Source organism: Anguilla rostrata, chromosome 14 (genome assembly GCF_018555375.3).
Source record: "Anguilla rostrata isolate EN2019 chromosome 14, ASM1855537v3, whole genome shotgun sequence".
NCBI classification, from domain to species: Eukaryota; Metazoa; Chordata; class Actinopteri; order Anguilliformes; family Anguillidae; genus Anguilla; species Anguilla rostrata.
In genome coordinates, this window is record NC_057946.1 from 31,410,576 (window position 1) to 31,437,399 (window position 26,824).

The 26,824-nt window shown below is 42.6% G+C and overlaps 3 protein-coding genes across 3 annotated transcripts; 1 reads left to right on the forward strand and 2 right to left on the reverse strand.

Moving 5' to 3' along the window:
* Nucleotides 1-835: 835 nt before the first annotated feature.
* On the reverse strand, nt 836-3,793 carry pdxp (pyridoxal (pyridoxine, vitamin B6) phosphatase). Its single transcript, XM_064307494.1, has 2 exons — nt 2,914-3,793; nt 836-2,096 (listed from the first exon to the last, which is right to left on the reverse strand). The coding sequence occupies exons 1-2, from the start codon at nt 3,512-3,514 to the stop codon at nt 1,768-1,770; spliced, it is 930 nt and encodes a 309-aa protein (XP_064163564.1). The 5' UTR covers nt 3,515-3,793; the 3' UTR covers nt 836-1,767.
* Nucleotides 3,794-4,671: 878 nt separating this feature from the next.
* setd9 (SET domain containing 9) lies at nt 4,672-8,680 on the forward strand. The gene is made up of 6 exons (XM_064309025.1): nt 4,672-4,846; nt 5,344-5,690; nt 6,904-7,027; nt 7,750-7,865; nt 8,281-8,386; nt 8,524-8,680. Exons 1-6 carry the CDS (start codon nt 4,749-4,751, stop codon nt 8,609-8,611), a joined length of 879 nt encoding a protein of 292 aa, XP_064165095.1. The 5' UTR covers nt 4,672-4,748; the 3' UTR covers nt 8,612-8,680.
* Nucleotides 8,681-11,566: 2,886 nt separating this feature from the next.
* Nucleotides 11,567-23,506, reverse strand: mier3a (mesoderm induction early response 1, family member 3 a). Its single transcript, XM_064309022.1, has 13 exons — nt 23,397-23,506; nt 22,450-22,474; nt 21,971-22,116; nt 21,327-21,461; nt 20,038-20,158; nt 19,628-19,701; nt 19,454-19,526; nt 18,927-19,075; nt 18,017-18,098; nt 17,750-17,844; nt 16,737-16,864; nt 16,039-16,184; nt 11,567-15,705 (listed from the first exon to the last, which is right to left on the reverse strand). The coding sequence occupies exons 1-13, from the start codon at nt 23,403-23,405 to the stop codon at nt 15,245-15,247; spliced, it is 1,644 nt and encodes a 547-aa protein (XP_064165092.1). The 5' UTR covers nt 23,406-23,506; the 3' UTR covers nt 11,567-15,244.
* Nucleotides 23,507-26,824: the final 3,318 nt, after the last annotated feature.

A 26,824-nucleotide genomic window follows, 5' to 3' on the forward strand; every position in this document is an offset into this window, starting at 1 on the left:
AGCCCGTACTATGCGGCATGATCAATTCTAGTTGGTCTTTGCAAACGGTTGACAAATTTTTCAAAAACCGTTTTATGTTCAAAGATACTGTGACCGAGAGACATTTTGGCACATTTTGCACTCCAAGTACATAAAAATCAATCTATCAGTCCACATACAGATGTCTTCAGTAATAACCAAAATATAAATATGGTATTTTGTGCGGTTACTTGGTTTGCCCAATCACCTTTTTATGCCATCCCTTCCCCTCCCGATTAGGAATGGCCCAGTTGTTAATCATCCCCAGTGCTCGTTTCTGAACCTCCTGCAGTCAACTTTCAGACGAGCGCTGTGCTCTCCTCTGACCTGTGTGTAGTCCGACGCCGCCATTTCTTAACTGAGCGAGCCGCTGGACGCATAGCTCAACAGGCAGCCTGCGAGAGCCTGTGCGACCAGCAGGGGTCGCTAGCGCGCGAAGAGAGACGCTCTCACCCCCTCTCCTGGACAACGCTGGCGCTAACAGTGTGTCACCCCATGGGGCTGCGCTGGGGTACGTCCACATTCTAGAACAGTGAGCTAAACCAGGCGAGCCGCCCATCCGCCCCAAACTACTCAGTCGCCTTTTAACAATTTGCGTGCATTGCTGAGAGAGAATTAATTATTCGCACAGGAATTCTATCTCCTCTGAGTGTGTGCACTGCTAAGCACAACATGGTGTTTCTGTTAATGTAACATGGCAGGTACAGTGTAGTTATAAGGTGGTTGCTTTAATTGCTTGCACTTTAAACAGTGTATCATTTTTTTCTGATTTCCAATAATGTAGTCATTTTTCCTTTGACAGGTTATTTTAACCACAAATAAGAAATATCTTGCAGTAGTGCGAAGCAGCGGCAGTGCAGTTTTTTCTGTGATGCTGTTAGACTCATGTTTTTGTAAATGCTTTGGTGAAATGTGGAAAAACAGGAAATAATATTTTGGGGAGGCCCTGGCCTTGGACTGGCGACTGGACTTCATACATTTATTTTTTATTTTTTTCAATTTTACAAGCTTCAGTTCCAAAGGGGAAGTCTGAGCCTGCATAATTTCACCCTATAAAACAGAACTGCTGATTGTGAGTGACAGGCATGTCCAACCCGTCATAAACATTGTAGGCTCACTTTTTTTTCGAACTCGTCACAGACTGCCTCAGCAGAAGAATTCTGGTGTATTATGGTCTGTGTAATGCAGGGAGCACATGAGTATGAATATTAATCTATGCTATTTTAACACTCTGAGGCCAAACTTTCCAGGCCAGAGCAGTGAGAAATCACACCAGACGATTTCACCAACTAGTACGCTTAGTCTGGTTGATTGTCTCAATGAGCACAACACCGGCTGTTGTATTTGAGATAAGCAGATTTTAACTGCAGGCTTATCACTTGTACAATCCCCCAAGACTAAACACGACCTGAAGACATTTAAAAGCTGCTTTTTTTTGTTGGAATGTATTAGACTATGAAAACAGTGATGAGTTTCCACAGAATACGTTCGAATGTTGGCTTATGGAAGGGTCGCTCTCTGTGCTCAAACGTTCTCTCGAACCCACGCCCCTGCAGATGGATCGTGCACGTGTGTGACTGAAACTGACGAATGTAAGGGTTCATGTGACTGCTGGGGTGGGTGGGGGAGAGACTGAGGTCCAGTGAAATACAGGAGATAGAGGAGGAGGAGGAGGAGGAAGAGGGTGCCCGTGGCAGGAGGCTGCCTGTGTGATCGCCGCTGGCTGTCGGTCCTGCTTCGACGGAGGCATCAGTCCTCCTCCTGCGCGTCCAGGAAGTCGGCGATGGTGTCCACCACGTAGTCTGGCACAAAGTCCTTTTTCTCCAGGGCGTCGCTGTCCTTGTAGCCCTCGGCTTCGTCCATCCCGGAGACCCCCGTCAGGGTGAGCATGGTGTCCAGCCCGCAGTTGGCCCCGAAGAGGATGTCCGTCTCCAGGCGGTCCCCGATCATGAGGGCCAGGGCGGGGTCCACGCCGAACTGGCTGGCGATGCACTCGAACATGAAGCGGCTGGGCTTGCCGATGACTGTGGCCTTGCGGTCGGTGGCCGTCTCCAGGGCTGCCGTCAGGCTGCCGGAACCTGCGGGTGAACGACAAACGCGCACACAGCTGGTCAACGGGGGGCGCGGACCCTAAGTCCTGCGCCGCTCCCGCGTCTGTCAGGTTAGGGGCGGCGCCGTTGAGGAACGGGACACCTTTTTTTTGTTTTAAAGCGTTTCCAGCATACCCCTGTACGCTTTATGTGACATGCATCCCCGAAGAATGTCAAGTATTCAGGCCTGAATCACACTGCTTGCCTTTCAAAACATCCATCCATGGCACACGATGGACAAACTGCTGAATCTTGCATTTCATTTAGAAGAAAAACAATAACAGCAATCCTGGGCCCTTGTTCGTATAGTCTGATCTAGGATCAGCTCCCCCCTGTCCATATCCCCACCTTTAGCAGAATACAGCTAGTTAACCCTTTGAAGAGTAGGTTTTTGGTCAGTGTTCTAGAACTCTGTTTCTTTCAGTTACCAGTAGGGATTGTTTTAGAATGTTCAGTTAAGAACGTTCTAATCAAGGTGTAAAAATCTCACAAATACGTGAAGTGTTAAAGGGTTTTACAGCTAACTATTAATAAACCATTTGTGATTATGATTTGCATATATCTCATTCTCTACATGAAGTGTCAAATGACCAGAGGTTCAACAGATAATGAATTACTTCACGCTGAAATGCAAACAGTGTAGAGTGACAGATGTTGTAACTCACAAACCTTTATCATAGGATGGTGGGTGGGCTGTGCGCCCAGGCTTGACGTTTCCTTTTAATATATCAATAAGTTCAGCTCCATCATGCAAGCAGGCAACGCACGACACTTGACTGATTCCGTGGCGAATCGAATAACCTACCTGGTGTGACTCTTCCACCTCTGAGCGGATGCCAGGGGTCGGGGTCTGTGGCCAGAAAGAGACAGTCCGCATTCCGCAAGTAGCAGCAAGCCTTAGCCAGTTTCAAGAAATTAAATTTCTCGTCGTAGCCGACCAGAACCGCCCTGACCTCCGAATCTAACGGACAGTCGTATATGCTCTCTTCGGATACACCAGCCTCTTCCTCCACGAAAGGCACACCAGCGTCCTGGAGCTCTTTGTACACTCCATTACCCCCGATGACAAAGACCTTGCCTTGTACCTTAGCCACGTCTCGCAGGTAAACTGCAGAGCAGTACGCCGAACTAAAAATCTCTTCCTGCACGACATCACTGAAGCCCAATCTGGAAAACTTCTGCACGTAGTTTTCTCTAGGCCTGGTGCAATTGTTGGTAACGAAAAACACCCCTTTGCCTTGTTGTTTCAACAAACTCACTACCTCTGGCGCGCCGGGTACCGCCGTTTCGCCGTTCCAAATCACCCCATCGCAGTCAAAAAGCACGAAGCGTTTGGCGTCAAGCAGATCTCTGATTTGAGACCCACTGATCTTCTGACAACCTTTGCTGCTCGCGGCGCCTGCCATTCTGACAGTGTGCGTTGGTTATGTAGCAAGCTAGCTAGCTTGTTAGCAGTATATGCCGAACAAAATGACGTCACTGCGTTATAGAATGTTTAAGGGCGGGTTCCAGTTAAGCTCCGATACCTTTACCTTCCTTGGTTACCAGACATCCATGTGGAAATGATTAGAAACAGAGAAAACGTCCTCACTCGAGGTAGTAGCGAAATACATACACCTCCCATCTCCCACAGAACTGTGACACAAGACCGATATTTTTCATGTGAACGCCTCCTCCGCGTCCCTGCGCTCATTCATTGGTATAGGCGCCGCCCTGTCACGGCGCTGCGCTCCGTTCGTCCAATGACGCTACGCGCAAGACAGAAGCTCCCGTGCTCACATTCTGAAACTGCGACTGTTCTGTTCGCAACGCTTCTGTGGATTGTCATTATACCGATTTTCCCCATGTGCTATGGTTACACCCATGGTCAGTAATGGACAAGCGATTTGAAAGTGGCCACACCGGCTACATTTTTATGGTGGTACAGAACTTCAGCCATGATCATGCATATTCTATTTTAACAATGATAGCTGAATATCATTGTTTTCTACGAATTCATGTGCTACAGATCCAGTCTTATCTAATCTACAATGACCGCCCTTTCTACACGTTTATCCCTTGCTAAATGTTGTGACATCATTTTCATCAAAATCTCGCCTACCCGGAGCCCAAAACCCTTCATTGCCTTCACCTCTACATATCTCTCACATCTCTGTGACCAGCAAAGCAGACCAGAATATCACATTACATTACATGACAGGCATTTAGCAGACGCTCTTATCCAGAGCGACGTACAACAAGTGCATTGGTTCATGATGTAGAGGTGCAAAAGAAACACTAGAGTGAAGTAAGGATCGTAGTGCCAGAAGTGACCACATCGATCAGGACTCCAACCCTGTAGAGTAAGGTGTTCAGCAAGCAAGAATCCTACCAAGTACAAACTAGCACTGGAATCACATCTAATCACACCTAATCAGGCAAAAACAATCCTGCCAGATACACTAACATAATCATATTATCCTAACTAGGTACAGTGAGCTAAACTGTAGGCTAGGGAGGGGTGGGGAGAGGTGCAGCCTGAAGAGATGAGTCTTCAGTGGCACCACTCCCAGGTGCCACTAGATGTCGATAGCGTATTTTACCAAGTTTGTGCGGAAGCGCTACAGGTCTGGGAGAAAATGTCCTCCGCCTTTTCGAGTTATGATAGCACATTTACTGAAAGCACTACAAGAGAAATGGAATTCTTATAAATACAGATTTGTACCGTGGATAGCCGTAAACCTGCGAAAAAACGAGAGGTACCCTAACTATTGTTTATTGTGGGTAGCCAATCTTAAAAAAAAAATATCCGTGCCAGGCTATGACATTGGTCAAGACAGTCACACAAGTTAAGACAAGGGAATTAAACTTCTCATCATACAAGCTGCATAGGCATGTGTCGTTTATTTAGCATGCAATGTCTCTTGATGTAGCATTTGCGTTGGTGCGTACTTGGCTAAGTTCGCTAGCTGCGAAGTAGCTAGTAGGCAGCTTGCTGTGTCGTCAAAACGAATACTTTAGCTGTAGCAAATAGCTACAGAATACGTTTATAATTTGGTCGTTGTGACGTTTTTCAAAAGCAGTATTAGCAAGCTTCCAAGCTATGTGGTTTTATTGTGCAGTGAAAAACATCTATGCAACAGTTGCTACTACTATACATTTGTCAAAATGAAGAAACATAATCCACGGTCAAAATGTATTAAAAGACACTGGCTAACTGAAGGTCTAATCATCTATTTGTTCGCTTTGTTTACAGAACTCTACGAAGAGTGAAAGAGCGCTGCCAGGACAAGTTGGTACCAGACGAATACATAGCCGTCACCTTGCAGAGCCTCTTCAGACATCTGTTCAAAAATGACATCGAAAGACAACGTGATTTGTTGCCCTTGCTCACAGAGTCATCCCGATCTGCGTACCAAAACGCGCAGAACAATACAGTGTCACTCACTAGGTTGGACAGACATTTGGACCCCTGTGAAGTTATGCTCGGCTCACTTGGATTTTGCATTAATAGACGGCGAAGCACACTCTGGTCCGCAGGTACCGGAGTATTCGTTACCATGGGAATGGTACCGAAAGGAACGCCTGTAGCCATGTATCCAGGTACAAGCAGAGCTCATTTACTCTAGTGCAGGGTCACGGAGTATCTACGAATGGCTATTAACAACTACAAAAATATTGTCAGATATATCTCTTCTTAAAGATTTGTTTTAAACCACCACTATTTAAGAAACTTTCCTTTAATTTCTGTCCTGTAACTGTACTGTGAAAACGCTGGCTAAAGACTTGGCGTAGCCTGCGTAAATTCCCTGCTTTTCGGAATTTGTTTTTATGAGGAACAATACGTTTTGGCTCCTAATCTAGAGCAGCAGAGTCTCCCAAAATGGCTTGACAGGCAGTTTTATTTGCCTGTGTCTACACACGCAATTTGTGCTGAATTTGACAATAGAGTCTTTCGCCATGTAGCCTAATTCGTGAGCTCCTTGAAAAATGGGTAATGATTATTTTGTATTGGTTCAGTTTCCAGGTCATTGATTTCACAAAATATGTAAATTACACTATAAGTGATAATGTGGTTATTAATCAGTTAATCCGGTAAATGAGTCATCCATAACCTTTGTTTTATAACCTCGCGGGAAACTAATGATAGGCTACATGCTGTGTCATTAAAATTTAATTGCATTACATGACTACGTTTAGCAAATGCTCTTATCCAGAGCGACTTACCATGCAGGAAAACATGAGTTCACTGGATTTATATGAGTAATAATGTATACATAGCAATTATGTACCTAACAAGCCCTAAGGGAAAAAAATAACTAAAACCACAAAAATATCATAGCCAGAACATTTTTTGTTCTTCATTTTTAAAAACTGGCCTTCATTAATAAACACAATGCACTGTGGGATTGCTGTCAGATCTCTGACAGTAAAATGTGCCTATTTGAAGAGACAGTTCTCATGTTCCTGGTGTACTGGGAGGTAGGCTAGTCTTGCCAGTCTCAGAAAGCCAAGCAAATGCATTCATTCAAATTAATGACCTTGATGTCAAGAATGGTAAACTACCACTTCAGCACTGGATAGCCAGAAACCCCTAACTGCATTGTGTTCATAAACAAAAGCCTCAGCTCAGTATATATATAGTAAATTAGGTAAGCAATTTTGAAATGGGAACCAAATGGGAGATGTTCTTAATTTACCATTCTCTTCATTTTAAGTGATGTATTTTTTCCATTTAAGTAACAGAAATGACCTTCTGTTGACACAAACTCTCATTATTCCCAGAGCAATGTTGTGTTTGCTGTCTCATTTACAGGTACGGTGTATCAGACTTACGAGCCCATCTTTTTCCAGTCACTCTGCAACCCATTTGTGTTCCGGTGTATAGACGGCGTGCTAATCGACGGTAACGACAAAGGCATCTCCAAAATCGTATACAGGTAGGAACAAGCGTAATGTCAGCAGGCACAGTTCATGCCCTCTGAAGGATTTGTAGTGAATGAAGGACATGATTATAGGTCATGTTTCAACACTTGAGCTGTCATATTTAAATCAAAGCAGATTTCAAACAGAAGGTTTCATGAACTGAAGAAGGAAACTGTGAAGTGTTTTAGTCAGCGATGACAGAATTTGATCCGGAGGGAAGTTGATTCCTGCAGATTTTACTTACAGAGGCGGGTTGCTGATATTTTCCTGTATATATTTATTAGCACTTTGTGTAAATACAGATCATTCTTGTAAAACCAAAGGAGGAATTGTTATACTGTGTACCTGGAGCCAGAATATGATGTGTTTGTGACCTCAGTGGTTTAGTTTGTGAGGCCTGTGTACCTTCCACGCTTGTCTGTACAGGTGACATACCTTATACTACTAACGTATAATAATCATCTTCTCAAATTGCATTTCAAAAAAGACTATATATATATAAAACGTGTAAGTCCATGAATGACAATAATAACAAATAATTTTAATTACCTCCTTCAATCGTAGAGTTCCTTTAACTTTGTGGAGTTGCATTATTGTTTGAATATTTTAGCTCAGATCACAACTGTGATGAACTTGGCTGTTTTGAAAGGTTTTTTTTGTGCTAAAATGGAAGTGGGCAATGGAAGACATTCTTATTTTAACACCACTAACCTCTGTAGGTCACCACATATTTTAGGTCGTGCAGTGGTCGGGACAGGCTGGGTCCTTTCAGACTGAGTGACATCACCTGGTTGACAGCCAATCCGGACAACCCACTGGCAGTGGGTCAGTACGTGAACAACTGTTCAAATGGCAAGTGCCGCCTCGGTCCTCTCCTTCAGTGAAGCAGTGTATTGCAGCTTCAACAGCTGGTTGTCTTTAATACTGTCAGTTCATATACACATACACACACACTCTCTCTCTCTCTCTCCACACACACACACACACACACACACATACATATTTGTACTTAAGCCTTGAAAGACAAGGCATTGCAGACAGTGCTGAAAAATGAGTTTTGAAACATATCTGTTGTCACTGAAGGCAAAGATGTTTGAGATGCAAGTACACTTTTGCCAGAAGGCACTAGATATGAATGAACATATGGGAGATTGTATTGACAAAAAGCTGTGGTACCTAACAACTTATTTATTTTAACGCTTAACTTCTCACTGACTTTTTTCTTTTCTTTTTTTACACTTACCTTCTCTTGTTTTGGGGATTTTAGAAAAGGCTGCAAATGTATGTTATCAGGAGTTTGACGTACCGGACAAATTTCCACTGGAACTTCGCCAGTACCTTCCAAATGTAAATTACAGGCATGACACAAGCAAGTAAGTGGTTTTTGAAATGTCACTTTAAACTCACTGTGATTTGTTCATTAATAATCTAGGAACCGCGCAAAGTTCTGCTTGTAAAGTATCCGCTTCTTATGGACCTTATGCTTCCTCTGATTCTGGTTCTCTTCCAGGCCATTGAGATGTGTGGTCCTTGTGGCTCTGAGAGACATAAACTCTGGGGAGGAACTCTTCTCTAACTATTTCACCATTGTACATTAGGTCCCAGACGAATCTCTGCGCATTTTTGTATGTTCTTAAGCAAATTCAATAAAAAATTAAGATATTTAAGCTTGTCTGATATATTGCTGGTCTGATATGGCCTTGTTTTCCATCGTGTCTTATTTTGAAAGCTCTAGGTTCATGTAAATGGGGGTAGTTATTTGAAGACTTTTTTTAACACTGCCAGTTCCAGGTCTGGCCCCTTGAATGGAAAGCCTTGTTGGTAATAGATACTCATATTGTTTCATATTAAACTAGGCAGACAGTATGTTGTAGTACATAATTATTATTTTTCATTACTTATAACACACATTATGTGTGTACAACTGTGTAATACCTATGTAATACATGCTTGTGAAATACTGTAAAATGTTGTGGTTTCAATTTGGGGTCAGGTTTGGCAAGCAAAAATCTGATGTTTATGAAACCACATAAATGGAAAACTTAGTGGTCTACGTTGTATATACTGAATCAACGTTCACTTTATCACAAAATGGTACTTAATCATACTGTTACTACTACATAGTAGCATACACATAGAACAAATTTAGTATTTACAGACATGTTAAACACAAAGACTTCAGCTTTTTAAATTACTGTAGAATGGTAAAAATGTTACTTAACGTGCATCCATCCATCCATTATCTGTACCCGCTTATCCTGAGCAGGGTCGCGTGGTGTGCTGGAGCCTATCCCAGTGAGCATTGGGCAAGAGGCAGGAATACACCCTGGACAGGCTGTCAATCTATCACAGGCCGCCAATCTATCACACACACACTCTATGGGCAATTTAGAGTCACCAGTTAGCCTACCTGCATGTCTTTGAACTGTGGGAGGAAACCAGTACCTGGAGGAAACCCACACGGACACGGGGAGAACATGCAAACTCCACACACAAAGGCCCCAAGCCGAGATTCGAACCCACAACCATCTTGCTGTGAGGTAAAAATGCTGCGCTGTTACTTAACATCTGGTATGAAATTTGGTTTCTCTGGTTTACGAAGATGAGAGTGTAATGTGGCACACCTCTGTATTTGCAAAACTGACGGAGTGGTTCTGAGTGCTTGCTGAAATATCCTCGCGTGAACCTTTGTGGTAGCTGTGCGCTTAATGCCTGGCAACCTTGCAATTTTCTCTTTCTCATTAGAACTGGGGTCCTGAAAGAATTTAGGAAACATTGGCTAGCAGCATTGCTTTGGAATACAGCATGTTTAATTTGTGTTAGCTAAGGTAGCCAATATTGTTTATTGTAACTTGCCGTAATTTTGATATCAGTACTTTTAATGGTAGGCCTAGATTTTGAAAGTGTTAATGATTTATAATGGTTTGTATGTGTGAGTAACTTGGCATTTTTGTACGTTGAAAACGTGTTTTTATTCAGATTAATTTAACTCTCTCAAAACGATTCGCGCAAACATGCTCTCTGTGTTCAGGCAAATGAATGAAAGTAGATTCCAGGCTGACATTCATGTCCGGTAGGAGTGTTTCTAAACCAATCAGAGCGGCGTCTGAACGACCAAATCACGCCTTTTCAGAACGGCCGCCCACACAGGTGGGCAGTGCGCACACCTGCCAGTAACTGCATACACATGCGGCGGCTGTTTTGAGTTATACGTCTCCTTGTTTCCGAAAAGACTGACAATGAACTTACTCTGGTGAGTTTTCTCGTTTCAAAAGCTTAAATTGATTGTATGTCGTAAGTTGACAGCTTTGGGCCACAAACTGTTTTAACGCCTGGTAGGCGGTAGACATGTAGGTTGTTTTTTTTACACTATCAGCACCTGAAGTTCGGTCTGTTTGCCACATATATTGGGTCAATCAAAAACACTGTGAAACGTATCCGCAAATACAGCTCACCAACATTATTACAGTTTCGAAATCATTGTCAATTGCTTTTGTATCCACGGAGAAATATTCATGTGAAATGTCTATTGCGTTAGAAAAACAATTTTCTATTTTGCGTTGTCATCACGTTGTAGGACTATTTACCAATTGTCTGAATATGATTTACTCCTGTAAAGGAGTTAAAAATTCGTTTTTAATTTAATTGTTTTCAGACTCCAGCATAACTTTAGAAAATCTGGCACACTTTACAGCCTCTTGCTGCGCTCTCATCGCAGTACCCGCATCTCAATTATTCATATTATAACAAATGATGAAGCCTGCGTGTCGCAGTGCAGTAGACTACAGGCCGCGGCGGTGTTCAGCGCGCGCGCGCGCGCCCACACACGCATCTGGATTGTTTTTTTTTAGTCAATGTATTTGTGTCTGGCAACTTCACTAAGTGTTCCGCATTGTTCACCGACTGATTTTCATTGTGCTCGTGCTGCACCAGTGTTTGGTATTCATACCAGTCTCTACTGCCTTTGTTTTGCGAATTCAGACATCCTGTTTCTCAAGTCATTAATACTTTTTGGAGCATTGTAAAAACTAAGACGGTTGATTCTCAAAAATTTTAAGGTGCTAAACCAGGGTCCTGATCTTTAACGCAGATGGATTTGGCGAGATCTATTCCCTCGAGCAAGCTTACGTACAACCTGATGTATTTATGATGTCCCACAGTTCATTGTTTGCAACGTCAGTGGTAGAGAACCCCCTGGGTCCCTACTTGATCAAGATGTTCTATAGACTCGACCTTGCCACTTGGAACAAGTTTTTGTAAACCTTTCTTAACGTTGCAAAAAAACTTGTAAGCCTTTGAATCTGTCCGTATGCAGTTTAGGAGGGCTGTGAAGTTGTCACTGCCAGGAAGACTAACCAAATCCGACAGTACGCCGCTACCACACTGACTGCCGTTGGGCCAATGTTCGCATGCAAATTTTGTGTCTCTTTCAGGCCTACAACGGCTCCGAATGTAGCCCTTTTATAAAAGGGTAGATTTCTCTTTTCCTGGAAGTAAACTTGGATATATGACGCATGAGAATAGGTGTCCTCACATGCACGCAGACTCACAGGAAGATTTCCAGAGCTTTATTTCTGGATCTGTACACCAGGTATTAAAGTACAACATAAAATACAAAATAATGCTCAACAAAACAAAAAACAAAACCAGTGTTTTATGTACAAATATAAACAGTAAAGATGTCCTCTTGAACATTTCTGATATTAAATGCTGTTTTGATTGTCTAAATTTCAGGCTTTATTTGTACTTAAATGTTACTTTTTCAAATTAACTCTTGACCGAGAAAACCTTCACAACTGCACTGTTGGTAATTGTTTTTTTCTCAACTAAAGTAAAATACAAAATAGAGAAATTAACCATTTACGAAACAATTTTATAATTAAAGATTTCTTTAAAAATCAATTTCTTTACAGATTTTGGGGTGGTTTAAAATGTACACATACGTCCCTATTGGAAGGTTGTTATTTTACATTCTGCTTTTGATTCAGATTTTTTTTTCCCCTTTTTAACCACTACCGTTTCATACAAACTTTGGATAAATAAATACTACTGCACCACTGAAATTAGCTAAAGCTTTGCAAAAGTGATCGATCCAAGGAAGGACAAGAGGCATTAAAAATGGTACAACCTATCTGACAAAATATTGTGCACATTTTTTGTATTTGCCAACTGGTACTACACTGCACATCCTTCAAGTAAGTCTTTGAGGGGGAAAAAAAACAACAGTTACAACAATATTGCGGGGGAAAAACAAGGCCTGATGAGGAACAAAAATGGAGAGGGAAAAAAAGCGTTATAGATACAGCACCAGTTCCTCATTCGCAAGCAAGCTAATGTTCACTTTCCTGTAACCACATGTCTGAAACTACTACTCCTCCAATACCTTTAGTCACCTGCTTCATCTTGTTTTCCCGCTCAGAACGCCCCCCACCCCCACCCCCCAAAACAGGAACCAGCTCTCTCACAACAAAGAGACAGGCAGCACAGACTCTGCATGAGCAAACGGCTGTCCACAGGATTTGCATTTGAATGCAACGTACAGGCCGCAGGACACGCACCCCAGTACTGCCCCAGTCTCCTGCCACTTTAGTGTTTGGGCGCCATCGGAAATGACCCCAGTCCCCTCTCGCCCCCTCACACAATCCAACTCAACATAATACTGCATGCCCTCCTCCCTCCCCCCAAATGCCACCCCCTCGCTAGTTTACGAATCCACTTTTCACCAGTGCCTTCATGAATACTGAAGTTACTGCTGAAGACACACTGATCAGCTTCTGCCATCACAGCATGTTCAGGACCTCCATGTTCATTAGCTATGGTCTGCAGGTGAAGTTTTCCCAGGTGAGCCATGATAGAGCAGGGACGCAGCCGGCACTGGGGGGGATGGGGGGGGGGGCAGGCGTCTAGCAGCAGTCGCCAGTCCTCTTGAGCTGCAGTGCATTGTGGGTACACGACCCTAGGAAGCATCGATGCTGTGCCCAAGGACCAGACTCTCCGCCAAGGCGGAAGCTTCCAGAACGATCCCGAAGCCATGTCGCCAGGAACGCAGGCCGAAAAGCCGCTTTTTAGTGGTACGCTCTCTCAAGAACAGGTCTAGAAGAACGACTAGCAAGCACGGAGGAGCAGCTCTTATGACCGCTGCACAGAGCAAAAAGAAAACACGTTAACGACTGTACATATTTACAAATTATTGCCTTAAAGGATTTTAAATGAAATCTTTGTCTGAGAGCAGTAACTCAAAAAAGGTTAAAAAAAACAAACGGACGAATCAGCCAGTGATTACATAACCAAGTAACCTTACACTCTGCATCCATGGACTGAAGCAAAAACTTGCCTCTGAGACAGACATCTCCAAAGCTTTTGCGAGTCCATGTGCCCCCCCCCCCACCACCCCCCCAATCATCACTCCTCAGCCAGACTACTTTCCATCTCAAATGCATAGATAAATTGAGTAAACACTGGTACTGCATCCACTCTTGACCACTGTCATCTCCAGCAATGCTTGAAGCCTGTACTGTTGAGCGCCATCTGGTGACGATAAACTGCCTCTGTGCCACGGGCCCCGGGTGAGCGCTGTCGTTAAGACCAACATAACACTGGCGATTGAGTCAAGGCTACACAGTCAAGTGTCACGTACTAAGCTGTTAATATCGAGTTATGATTGAGAAAAAGTAAAAGTTTTTTTTTTAAATGACCAAGACGACCCTACAAGAGACTTACAAGCACACTGCTTAAGATACATAAATAGTACAAGTCAGTCAAAATAGAATTTTTTTCTCAAACTAAGAAAAGTTTAAATGTGCCTTTTTTTTTTTTAGCAAATTTATTTCACTGTACATTTGCTAGAAAAGCAAATTTAAAGGTACATACAAGACTAAGGCTAACGTTGTGATGGCCTTGGTGCAGTCCGGAACGTTCTTTGCAATAAATACCCACCCTCTTATCTATCCGACCAACTAATTTTTATGAATCAAAACATTTTTCCACTGTTCAAAAAAAAAAGGAGGAAAAAAGAAAGGTATTCAGCCTTTGAGGAACTGCAGACGAAAGCAAGCCATCAATAGAAATAAATAAATAGTGATTCATGTTACGATGCAACATACCCATTTTTGAATGAGCTGCACTGATTGGACCCCCTCCCCCCCCCCCCCCCCCACCCAATCCCCCAAAAAAATCAGGGAAGCCTAAAAGTCTTCAAGCAGCTACACAATTGTGTTACTACACCAACACTGATATCAGCTGGATTATTATTGACACTGGCTCTGTCAATTTAAAAATGAGAGTATTTCAACCAGGTGGGCTGTGTAGCCAATGGATGACTTTCCCCAGGTGTCTCCGACAAGACCGTGTTCCCATCAAAGACAAGTTAAAAACAACCATAATCACAAGTTACATACTTGGAAATGAATTAGTAGAAAATATCGAAATTTCGCAAAGGAACCTGGCAGTGAAGTTTCTTGCTCAGTAGGATGGGGGTGAGCAAACTAAACTTTGTTAGAAAACCAAACATGACCAACCCCCCAACCCCTCAATCCCCCCCCGGACACAGTCCTGGTACCACTTGTTTCCACAGACAAACAAAACTCAGGGGGAAAAAAACCTTGCCTTTTTAAGAATCTGAAGTGCTCCTTCTAGTACACAAAGGCTCCGCAGAAGAAAGTCTTGCACAAATGTGTGCATTTCCTTAAAATATAAAAACATGGACCCTCTTGTATAAAATGCTACATCAGCCAGGGTCTGGACTTGGGACCTGTAAACACTGATACTCTAAAGTACCAATGAAGAAGAAAGAAAAGTATATGGCAGCCATTCTTAGTGGCAAGAAAAACCTTTCATCGGTTAAAGGTGTGGTGGTAAGTTTACAGTTTTTTTGTTTGTTTTTAAAACGTTGGGATGCTCGTAGGAATAACGAACGAGGAAAAAAAAACTACAGATCTGGAATTTACACCACGATATTCAGTTCCCACAGTATACGAACACATATGTATGACATTCCCCAATCGAGGACTGAAAAATAAATGGCTATATTAACTCTTGAGAAATCAAGATTTAGCTCTATAACGATAAAAGACATCACTGATGTCATAGTAAAAAAAGAAAAAAAAATATTTATATATATTTATATTATATATATACTGTATATATATATATATATACTTAAAAAAAAAGAAATAAAGTTTCCAGTGAATGAGAATATGTACAGGTTTTTGGGGGCGGGGCTTGTGGTGAGGTCACTCGGACGGCAGCGCCGTGTGTGCGTGCGTGTGCTGGCGCAGCGCGTGCGGTCCCATGAACCCGTTGGGCTCGCCGGCCGCCAGGCTGCCGAAGTCAGTGACGGACACGGCCATCTTGGCGCTGGTGATGTGGTGGGCGCGGCCGTCAAAGCCCGCCCCCAGGGCGCCCACCGAAACGTCGGCGGCGAAGGACTCCGCCAGGCCCATCTTTAGCCGCTTGGACGGCCTCTCCAGGTCCTCGCCGCCGCCGCCGCACACGCCCAGGCCGCTCAGGTCCGAGTGGTAGAAGCCGGCGTCCAGGAGGTTGAGGCAGTCGCCGTCGCCGTTGCCGGGGAAGCCCAGCGGCTCCTCGTGCGAGAGCGCCCCCCGGTGGAGGCTCTCCAGGGGAGGGAAGCTGTAGGAGTCCAGGCAGCTCACGTCCGAGGGGTTGCACACCGTCGCCACGCTGTTGGTCAGTGCTGCGGAGAGACAGGGCCGCCGTTAACTCCCCATGGACTTCACCCACAGGCACGCATCCGTAGAAAGCACAACACTGATTTCGTAGTCATGCTGATGACACCCAGGTTATATATTTCTATATCCCCAGATGATTTTAGCCCCCTGGACAATTTAGTCAAGTACCCAGGACCAGGTCAAAAACCTTGGCATCATTGACTCAAACGTTGAGGCCCACATCAGAAATGTCACAAAATTATGTTTTAATCTTTTAAGGAATACGGCTAGAGTGTGACATTTTCAGCATGGCTGCCTTTTGGGGAATGCGGCCAGTGCTCCAGGCCCCTCCCACTCACCGGAGAGGTCGCTGGCTGTGATGGAGTTGAGGATGCTGAGCTGCTGGTCGGCTGAGGGTTCGAGCCGGACGCCACCGGGACACGCCGCAGCAGAGCTGTCCGCCACCAGGCCCTCCGCCTCGTCCACCAGCCTGTCCATCAAATCCCTGGGGGTGGGGCATGCAAAAGACAACCTCCCGTCATTTAAGGACAAAGCTCCATTTCTCCCAGCACTGCATTTTACCAACTGCACTTTCCTGCAAAAATCCGTAAAAGTACCGTAACAAGTCCGCCTTTACATTTAGGCATTTCTTCTCTTTTCCCTAACTTTTAGCTTCAACATTTTAAAGGAGCAGCTTACCATGAAGTCAATTAATATCGTGTCCGTTGGCTTTTAAAGATACTCTTTCCGCATGGAAAAGATGCTCTGCTTGCTATAGCACCAGTTAGCAGAATTAGCTGCTTCTTAAATAATGAATTAAATACCCGCATGGACCGACTCAGTTTTGAACATGCGCCTCTCCCCCCTCCCTCTCTCTGGATTGGGAAAAGGGCCAGGGATGAACTGGCTCTGGGGTCAGAAGAGTCTCTCACGCTATGCCAGGGTAGCCACTGCATCTCTTCTTCTTTCCCTCCCTCTCTCTCCTTCCATCCCTCTCTCCTCCCTACCTTCTCTCCCTCCCTCCCTCCCTCTCCTCCCTCCCTCCTGCCAGCCTTACGTGACACCCGGATAGGCGCTGTATCTCTTCTTCCCGAAGCGGTTCTGCTGGACGAAGTAGTCAAAGCGCTCCGACTTCTTCCAGATGTAGTAAAAGGCCACGCATTCGGCCACCGTCCTCGTCTTCACCTGGGAAAACAGGAAGCAGCGCGGTCACTTCCTGTTACCTTGTGCTGGACAATGCTGTGACATTGACCTATGCAACACCGATGATTAAGATACATTTTATTCATGTAGAGAAGACAGGCTGCGCTCCCATGGCCTAACACTCAAACAGATCAGTTTACAAGGCATGAGTTAGTTTTAATGTGCCTTTCTTTACCCAGTTAGGTTAACAGTACTTTATTTGCTTTTGCTGACCCAGGAATCGTTTGTGTGGGAAATTTAACAGGACATCAGGGTTATCCGTGGCATTGGGAACACAGAGAGTCAAGATCTGGGTTTAACATCTCATTCAAAAGATGGCACATACAGGAAATAACTTGCAAATGAAATTAATTCAGCAAAGTATCTACCCGGGAAGGACTCAAAATAAGATTTGTCCTTAAAACTTTAGGTATCACCCATTACATTATTACATTACATTTACTCGGCAGACACTTTTATCCAAAACGACGTACAATAAGTGCATACTGAAGGTCAATGGAACAACTACAAAACACAGGTCTGATAAGGTACAATACTCATTATGTAACAGTTATCCATTGCCATGAACACATTAAGTCCAGTTCACAAAGTAAACAGAGTACATTACTCTCTGACCTAACCTATGCCAAGTCAAACTAGGAGGCATGATAAGCCACAACATCAAGACAATGATACAATGTACAATATAAGGGCTGGATGGAGGTACACGTAACACGAGTGGCACAGGAGGTGCACGTGAAATCTGATAAAACGAACGCACGTGCACGTCCAAACGAGGCTATGAAGCCGAGAGGAATACAGAAAGAGAAATTTTGCCGAAATCAAGGGATGTGCTGCACCACAGGAGAGCTCACAGGTCTGTCTCACCTTGTGTTTCTGTATCAGGTGAAAGTTCTTTTCGTACAGAAGAAGCGCGTGTTCGAAACTTCTGCACTCTTCCTCAGACCAAGGAAGCATTTCATCTGAAAAAAAAGGAAAAATTTAAACCATTTTATTCTCAAAAGCAAATGGAAATACACAATGGGTTTAAGACTTTATGGTCATGCTTATTATTGCTATTGGAAATTTTATTTCATATTATCATGAAGGATTATCAATTAGCAAAGTGATCAATCTTTGTGTATGCAGACTTACCCTTTGAGGAAGCTGCACTGTTCTGATACCGTTCCAGTGCATCATGGATGTTGTAGTTGCATTTCATGAGCTCATACAAAGCCTGAAGGAAGAAGAAATTCAATCCCGTTACACTCGCAATGAACAGTAATACAAGTGAATGATTTTGTAAAAACAAGCGTTCTAAAGGAAAAATCAACACGTTGCTCTTTGTAACTGAAGATTCTGGCAACAGTTCTGCTGTTCAGTCATGTACAAGATGTGAACATCAGCACAAACCTGTTGATCAATATAAAACAACAGAACACCCCCTGGAAACCTTTAAGCCACCCTTAATACAGGCTGTCAGATCATTTGAGAATCACCAATAACTCAGAGACAATTTTATTTAAATATTTAATTTTTTTCAGTTTTTTAATAACTGAAACCGGATTTCTGTACAACAGCTTCATATCCATAGCGCAGGGGTAGCAGACAGTGGGAGGAGCCCCATTGTAGCAGACAGTGGGAGGAGCCCCAGGGTTGTGGGAGGAGCCCCAGGGTAGCAGACAGTGGGAGGAGCCCCAGTGTAGCAGACAGTGTGAGGAGCCCCAGGGTTGTGGGAGGAGCGCCAGGGTAGCAGACAGTGGGAGGAGCCCCAGGGCTGTGGGAGGAGCCTCAGGGTAGCAGACAGTGGGAGGAGCCCCAGTGTAGCAGACAGTGTGAGGAGCCCCAGGGTTGTGGGAGGAGCGCCAGGGTAGCAGACAGTGGGAGGAGCCCCAGGGCTGTGGGAGGAGCCTCAGGGTAGCAGACAGTGGGAGGAGCCCCACGGCTGTGGGAGGAGCCCCAGGGTAGCAGACAGTGGGAGGAGCCCCAGGGTAGCAGACACTGGGAGGAGCCCCAGGGTTGTGGGAGGAGCCCCAGGGTAGCAGACAGTGGGTAGCGGGCTCACCTGCTCGTTGTCTCGGACGTGACCTCGGTCCGGCGCCCCCTCCGTCTTTCCGTCCGTACCCCGCAAAGACGCCTCGCACAGGAAGTTTCTCACTTTGCTCTCCGGCAAGACGTCCGGACACCATAGCAACTGGTCCTCCTCGCAGTACACTGCACACACGACACGGGACGCGGCGTCAACTTCACGTCTGCTGCACCCAATCCAAACGGCTGAATCGACTTAGCAGAAAACCGGTGCTAGCAGGTCATTGATTGGGCTTTATTGTACACTTGTTCCATGTACCATTAATGATCACCAATTTAAATCCTGTTACTATGTAATGTCTATGAATATTATTACGTATTATTGCAATGCATCAGCATTTATGTTTAATCAAACAGTCAGTTTGAAGACTTTCTGGGTATTATTAAATAATGTCTGTCTAGCCGATACCCTTATTAAAAATGCACTCATGTGCTTCACCCATATTCCACAATAAGACAAGGGCAGACAGCCGGACAAATCCCAACCAATCATCACAGACTGACCTTTTTCATTGTCTCCATAGCAGCAGAGCTGGGCCGGAATCTCAGCTTGATACTCGGACCCCACCATTATCTCCTGAGCGAGACAGAGAGAGAGAGAGAGAGAGAGATCAAGGTCTGATTTCAAACTGTGCTTTACCACACGTTAGCAGTAGAACTATTCCATCAAATCTGCACCTTTCTGGAGTCTTCCGGACTCACGCCATCCTCTTCCCCCTCTGACTCTTTGTCCCCGTCGTAAATAGCGTTTGCTGCAAAGGAGACCAATCAAAATTGAAGAGGGGATGCTGGGAAATTCTACTGAGCATCTATTTCCACACTGCATAATGCTATTCACCTAACCATGTTAAGGGGTATGAGATTTCTACTGCATTCGTGACATATGAAGAGAGCATATCTCTTAGCATCGGTTTAAGAACTAAATGCTCCACTTTATATTTTTATGAGTGACGCACAGCAAGCTTAGAACATAACACAAGATCTAGGGACAGCCAATTAAAAGTTGGGACACTGGCAGCCATCACTAAATGTGAAATCTGTGAGACTGCAACCATGTTTTGGTCGGTTTTATTTCAGACCGAACGTACATCTGAGAGTTCTTGGGAAGAAGTCAGTGGTTTCGTGTGAGGTGACTGACGGGGTGAGGTCGTCCGCTGAAGACTGAGTCTCTTCGTCATCCCCGGAGAGCAGGTCTTTTGCAATCTCCTCCTGTTAATGAACAAAAATGCAAAATGCTTCAGTCAAGAGACAGGTAAAAGTGTCTTGTAAATAAAACCGATTTTTTTCTGATTTACGATTCCATTCTAATAAGATATTAACTGCCTCAACTAATACCAGATTGGTTACAGTATTAACTACACAGTGCATATAAAATGGGTCTTTACAATAAAAGTGGAATTGCATGTTTTTTTACTATTCAAAAACTGAAATAAAAACTAGAGTTTGTTAGCAAACAAGCCTATTAAACAACACTGCTAGTGATTAGTGCACACCAAGAGACCATGCATGGGAACAGTTCCAAATGAGAATCATGGCAAACTGGGACAAAACTGTGTTTTTCTACAGACGTTTTACACATGTACAGGAAACCAGAACAAAGCCATAGGCGTTTTTCACACATTCATTAAGGAAATACTGCCAGATATTATTTTTGGTAAGCAAATTCCACGCTTTGCGACTAAATTTCGTGTGGCCAAAGACCAAAATACCATGACATGACTGTTTGTGTACAGGTAAATGTGTCAAATTTGAGAGGACTGAGAAATGCCACTTCAGGTTTTGGAAATGTGAAAAGCAACTTCACTAGGTACGTCCTTAAATTTAGGGACACCAAATTTCCACAGACGGTGTAATTGTTGCGAAAATAGCCGATATTGTCAAGTGTTATGAAGTAACAAAAACTTGGAAAAAAAAAATTCTGAAAAACCAGGAGACAAAGTCAGGTAATCACCATGTACATATGAGTCATTCATGCAGAATCAAAACAGAAACAAATTTTTTTGCTGTTCTGGCTCGAAAACCAATTTAAAACTGCACCACTGATAAGTGATCCATGAAATGTGCTACTTTTAAACAACTGAGGTATTTAACTGTTCAGGTTTGGGGGGGCAGGTAGGAAAGAAATCTGATTTGATCAGCTTACTGAGGACAAATTAAAGCATCTCAGTTTTGCAAACTAAACTTTCTTTATATGGCACAAAGAAGCGGAAAGAATGAAGCCAGTATGTTAGAAAAACGTAAAAATACGGAAACAATATATAATTAATTAATAATCACACCTAGTTGTCCATGCTCGGTGGTTGCACCTACATATGGCTCTACATGTCATTGCTAAGTTATACATTGAAACACACAAGCCTGATCTGACAAGACTTACCTTGTCTAAGGTCATATCAGGTAGTTCGTCTGTCAGTTCCCCTGAAGAGCTGTCTACACTAGACCCCCCAATAGTACTGACCGATGCCTCGTAACGATAAATAGCTAGCAGCTCCTCCAAAGGCATATTACCCTCCTGTGAACACAAAGGCACAAAAATTCTAACTCAGAATGCACAGCTTCAAATCACATATATACTCATTAGCCTACATTAACACTTTTGTAATATCATACTAAATTAGTATAGAACTAAACTGTTTTGATATGCGCTGTATAAAGTTATTATTATTATACACTTTTTAGAGGTGTGGTGTCTAACAGAAAGCTCAATTCTCTACACCACTGTCAAACTCCAGCCCTAGAAAGTTGCAGTGTCAGCTGGTTTTTGCAGCGTTCAGGGCACCATTTAATCCATTGATTGGCTAATGAATCCACACACCTTGTTCTCAATGCCTTAATTGGCAGCTGATCTGAAAGACACTACAAAAACCCACAGACACCGCATTACCCTGGGAATTCAGTTTTGACACCCCTGCTGGAAACATGCAAAATGTTTACTTATCAAAAGGTAAAACCATTTATTCTGCATTCACTTATATTTAAAATAGCATCGGCACAAAATGGCAACCATGATTTTTAAAAAACCTTCTGTAAATCCTCTATTTCTGCGCTGATGTTGGTATTTCCCTCGTGCAGCTCCTCCTCTTCCAGGGTCCGTTCATCATCGTACTCATGGACTAACATCTCCGCTGTGGGGTCAAAATCATGATCTTCCGAAGACAAAGAGCCAACTGCGGATTGAAAATGACTGCTTAATTCAGAAGTTCTCTGACCCACGACTACTGGTAAAGATTACAACCAGTCTGCATAATATACTACGCATTTACTAGTAAGTTGCTTGATTGGTAGCGAGCAAACAGAACAAAGATGGAAAAATATCATCTGCGGTTAATGTATTATCACTGTCTTTTAATTTCTTTATCCGAACAGCTAGCTCACTTAGCTGGCTAATTCTACGCAGTGCCCGTCCGGAACAGATAGCAGCCAAATAAAGTTAGTATTAAAAAGCTAGCTAGCACGCAATCAACAAAAAAAGCGAGAGAGGATAAAAGAAAGCGGCTCACCTGGGCTCGTACTTCCAAAGGAAGCCTGAAAGAGGAGAAACACAACAAATTGGAACATTTTTTTTTACTACACCTTGAGAGCAAGTCAGATTTTATCACAGATATACAAATAACTAGCCAATTATTTGCAAGCGCTATTATTCTCAAGTCCTCGAAAGCTTTACATACTTGCAAAGATCTGCGAGATATCGCTCATTTTCGCTTTTCATAAACCTATAAAATAGCTTGCCGATTATGTGAATAGCTAGATTGCTCAATAATAATTAAATAAATAATAGCGCTCCGTTTTTTCCGCTATCCGAGAGCTTTTCGCACAAATATTTGTTCGCCAATTTCATCGTGATGTTGAAAATTTGTACATTTCCACAGTTTATCTTGACAGAATCAAAACTAGTATTTCCCATTTTCATACGCGCTGTTAGCCATTACTGTCATTGCGCTCCGCAGTAAATCTAAAGAGCTAGCTGGGCTAACGCTAGCTCGCCCAGATACAAGGCACAAACATAAACAACCCTTACAATCTTAACCCTATGGTTAAATAACTCTGTACAATCCTATTAATTAAAGATAAAATAACATAATACATGCAAAGTGCCGATAAGGTACGCACGGGCAAATGCGTCCTTTAAATAAATCAGCACATATTTTACTTTCTGGTCGGCTAATGTTAGCCGGCTAATGTTAGCTGGCTATTTTACCACTGGTTTGACCAAACATTCTTCCACTGTGTTTAGATACGGACGCCGGGGCCTAGCCCCGTAGGATCCCGCTTTGATTTCAAACTAATTTCACACGCCTAGTTCCCTTAATTCACCAACCTGGGCCCCGTTTACACAATACAACACCTTAATGAGCACAGTCGATTACATTTAAACACATTTTACCTATTGCAAAATCTAAAAATATACATTTAAAATCTGATGCTTCTTCCCTTTTTTCCCTCTTACCTCCGCCATATTGGTGCCTTTAGGCTAATTATCTGCTTCAGCGCGGTACCCGGATTGAAACTGAAAGCCAATCGGAGAACTCGCTTTCATTTCGCGATACTCTACCTCCAGCACTTTGAAACAATCGCTGCAACGAAGTATCCAGAACAGTCTGGAATATATTTATTTCAATATAAAATTGTAGGGGAAAAGATGAACAATATAGCACAATTCTCTGTGTATTTATTGTATTAGTTAGGGACGAATATAGTTGAATCGGAAAAATCACCTTGCTCTCAGGGGTAGGCAATAATAAGCAAGAATTTGCAATAGGTGCGACGCACAGAAACCGATAACGGAGCGCAAATTTTTTGTAACATGGCATATACACTGCATCAAATTCATCGAATTGCCTCAGAGGCTGATTTTAAAAATGTATATAATATGAGAGATCCCTTCTGAGAAATTCCTTGAACTGGCAGTCATGAAGATAAGGTTATATCATACAGTTCTGATATGTGGCAAGTCATACAGTGCTCTCCATAATGTTTGGGGCAAAGGTATATTTGACTAAATTTGGCTCGATACTTTGTTACAAAAAATATGGAGCTCACTGTATGTGCTTGAAGTGATTCTAAGACAATACTACTAATAATAATGCTAATAATTTAACACTAAAGCTAAAATGCTGGTTAAGAAAGCATTGAACTGTATCAATAGCTGTGATACAGCTACAGTAAGTAACTGGGTATTTGCTAACCAATGTGAGTTAGTGTGCTTTCAGCAGCTTCTATGGTGTTTGTGAAACATCTGTAGTTTCGTGATTCTTTATTGTATTGCTACCCTGGTCTTTTTTATTATTATTTATTTTTCATCTCTGCACAATGTCTCCAGTGTTTCAAGGAGGTATTTCATAAATGGTTCCAGATTCGGTATAATTGCTTGCATAGTACCATATTAATTTCTGTCTTATAGTTTTCCAGTCCATGGTCAAGCTAAGTCATTTTGGAAATACGTTTTACACTATTTTGGTTATTCAGTGGTTCACTCCTGAGTCCACATGTTCTTTCACTTTCAGCTGAATTTCTAGTACCATTAGTGGGACACTCACTTTATATTTGTTTCAAAATGGATTGAACAATTTGTGTGCAACAGGTCCTGCAGATTACCGACCAATGTATGGATGGATGGATGTAATGCAAAGCCACTCTCCCATTTTCAGAATCCTGGCTGGCTCACAACGGGCTCACAATGAGACTGACACAATTAATTGGAATGGAATTTCATGCCATCCTCTCTGTCCTGGAGAAACTGTAGAAGACTCCATGTCTCAACTCCACAATGGGGAACATGGATCTCCATACATCTGCGGAGCTGCAGATTATAATACCTGGGACTGTGGAACACTTTAATGGACTGGATTCATAACCTTTTTTGCTAAACCTTCCAATGTGTATAGTCTGTGTTGTGTACAGATTTGTACATGTTTGTCTTAGTCTGGTGTCACATGTTCTATGTACATAGAGACCATTTGTGTCTGGGGTGCATGGGGGGCCTTTAAAGAGGGGAGAGATGTTGGATATCTTATTGTGCAGTGAAAAAATATTTGCCCCCTTCCCAATTTCCTCTGTTATTGCATATTTGTCACACTGAATGTTTTAAGATCTTTTGGAAAAAATGTAATATTAGACAAAGCGAAACTGTAAATAGAAAACACATTTTAAAATGATTTCATTTCTTTAATGAAAAAAGCTATCAAACACCCATATCACCCATGTGAAAAAGCAATTGCCCCCTTAGTTAATCAATTAACCAAACTTATTTGATAATTAGATTCAGCTGATTAAACACAGCCAGACTTGATTGCAGCCAGCCCTGTTGAATCTAAACCTCCCTCATATTGAACCTTATTGTCAGAGTGAGGTAAGTAGTCACCACAAAGTTTCTACAAGCACACTATGCCATGATCAAAGGAAATTCCGGAAGAAATTAGAAGGTTTTTGAAATAGTCTGGAAAGGGTTACAAAGCCATTTCTAAAGCTCTGGTTCTCCATCAAACCACAGTGAGAGCCATTATTTCTAAATGAAGAACACTCGGAACAATGGTGAATCTTCCCAGGAGTGGCCTGTCTCCTAACTGATTCATATGTGGGTTCCTCAAGAAGAGTAGGAAACATATTGCCTCTTAATATTATGATGGTGCTTAGCTCTGCTTTTTATAACTTACATACAGTTGCTAATAGTAATTTTGACAGTTCTTAGATAATCTAATCCATGCTATAAATTAATATTTAAATTAATAATTTAAATAGTCTGATATTAATGTGTGGTATTTAGGGCTCTTCCTTTTCTTGTTCCCGTGGGCTATCTTTCAGAGGGGGACCTGTTAAATGTTTAGGCAATAATAATGTAAAAAGAAACCCAAAAGAAACAAACAAAAAAAACATGGTTGTGCAGTGGATAGCACTGTGGCCTCACAGCAAGAAGGTATGAAAGCTGGCCTGGGGCCTTTCTGTGTGGAGTTTGTATGTTCTACCCATGTCTGGGTGGGCTTCATCAGGGTACTCCAGTTTCCTCCCACAGTCCAAAGACTAAATTTGACATATCTGGCAAAACAAGGTTCAATACAACATTGAATATGAATTTAGAGAATCCCTGCTTTGGTCACTAAGACAGAAAATTGATACACTGGAGCAATTCCTGTTTGCTGTCGGCCAGTCTGGGATTCAGATTTCCAGCTTTTCAGAATCACCTCTAAACAGTTCATGACTCATTTGGAATGATTCAGCTTTCCTACTCTAGGGCCCAAGAGATTTTTAGATTGATAATAATATAATTATAGATCTGTGGTCAAAAAAATTGTACTTGTGTGTTCATGTGATTTCTGATGTGACTTCATAAATAGTTGTAATTATTTAGACAATTATTTTGGCCTCTATTGGTCCTGTTTCAATGACTCCTTGCTCAAACACCAACCAAAAATACTGGCCATGTGTGTATTATAGTGATCTGTAAGTGGTCTACAGGCTTGAACGGAAGCAGAAGGGGATGGAATTAAGAAAATGTTATATATTTTAAAGGCATGTAGCAGCCTTATCCAGAGATACTTAGACAACTTTTTTTTCACTTAGCATTTACATTGCAGCCATTTATACAGCTGGACATACTGAAGAAATCCCGGTTAAGTACCTATTCAAGGAAAGATAATGTAAACTTATAATCTTATACTTCACATAATTTTGTTTTGATTGTAAAGTATGTCATTTCTGAACAAGAGCAAAATGTCTGACACTTTCTGGCACTGCAAGTTGACTACTGATTGGTAAACTATTAAATGGACTCATGGCAGATTGGTGAAAATGCAAAACTCTGTGCAACTGGAGCATGGTGAAGCAAATCCTCCTGAAGGGGGCAGTGAAGAACTTGGGTTTTTTTTCAGGATAAAAACT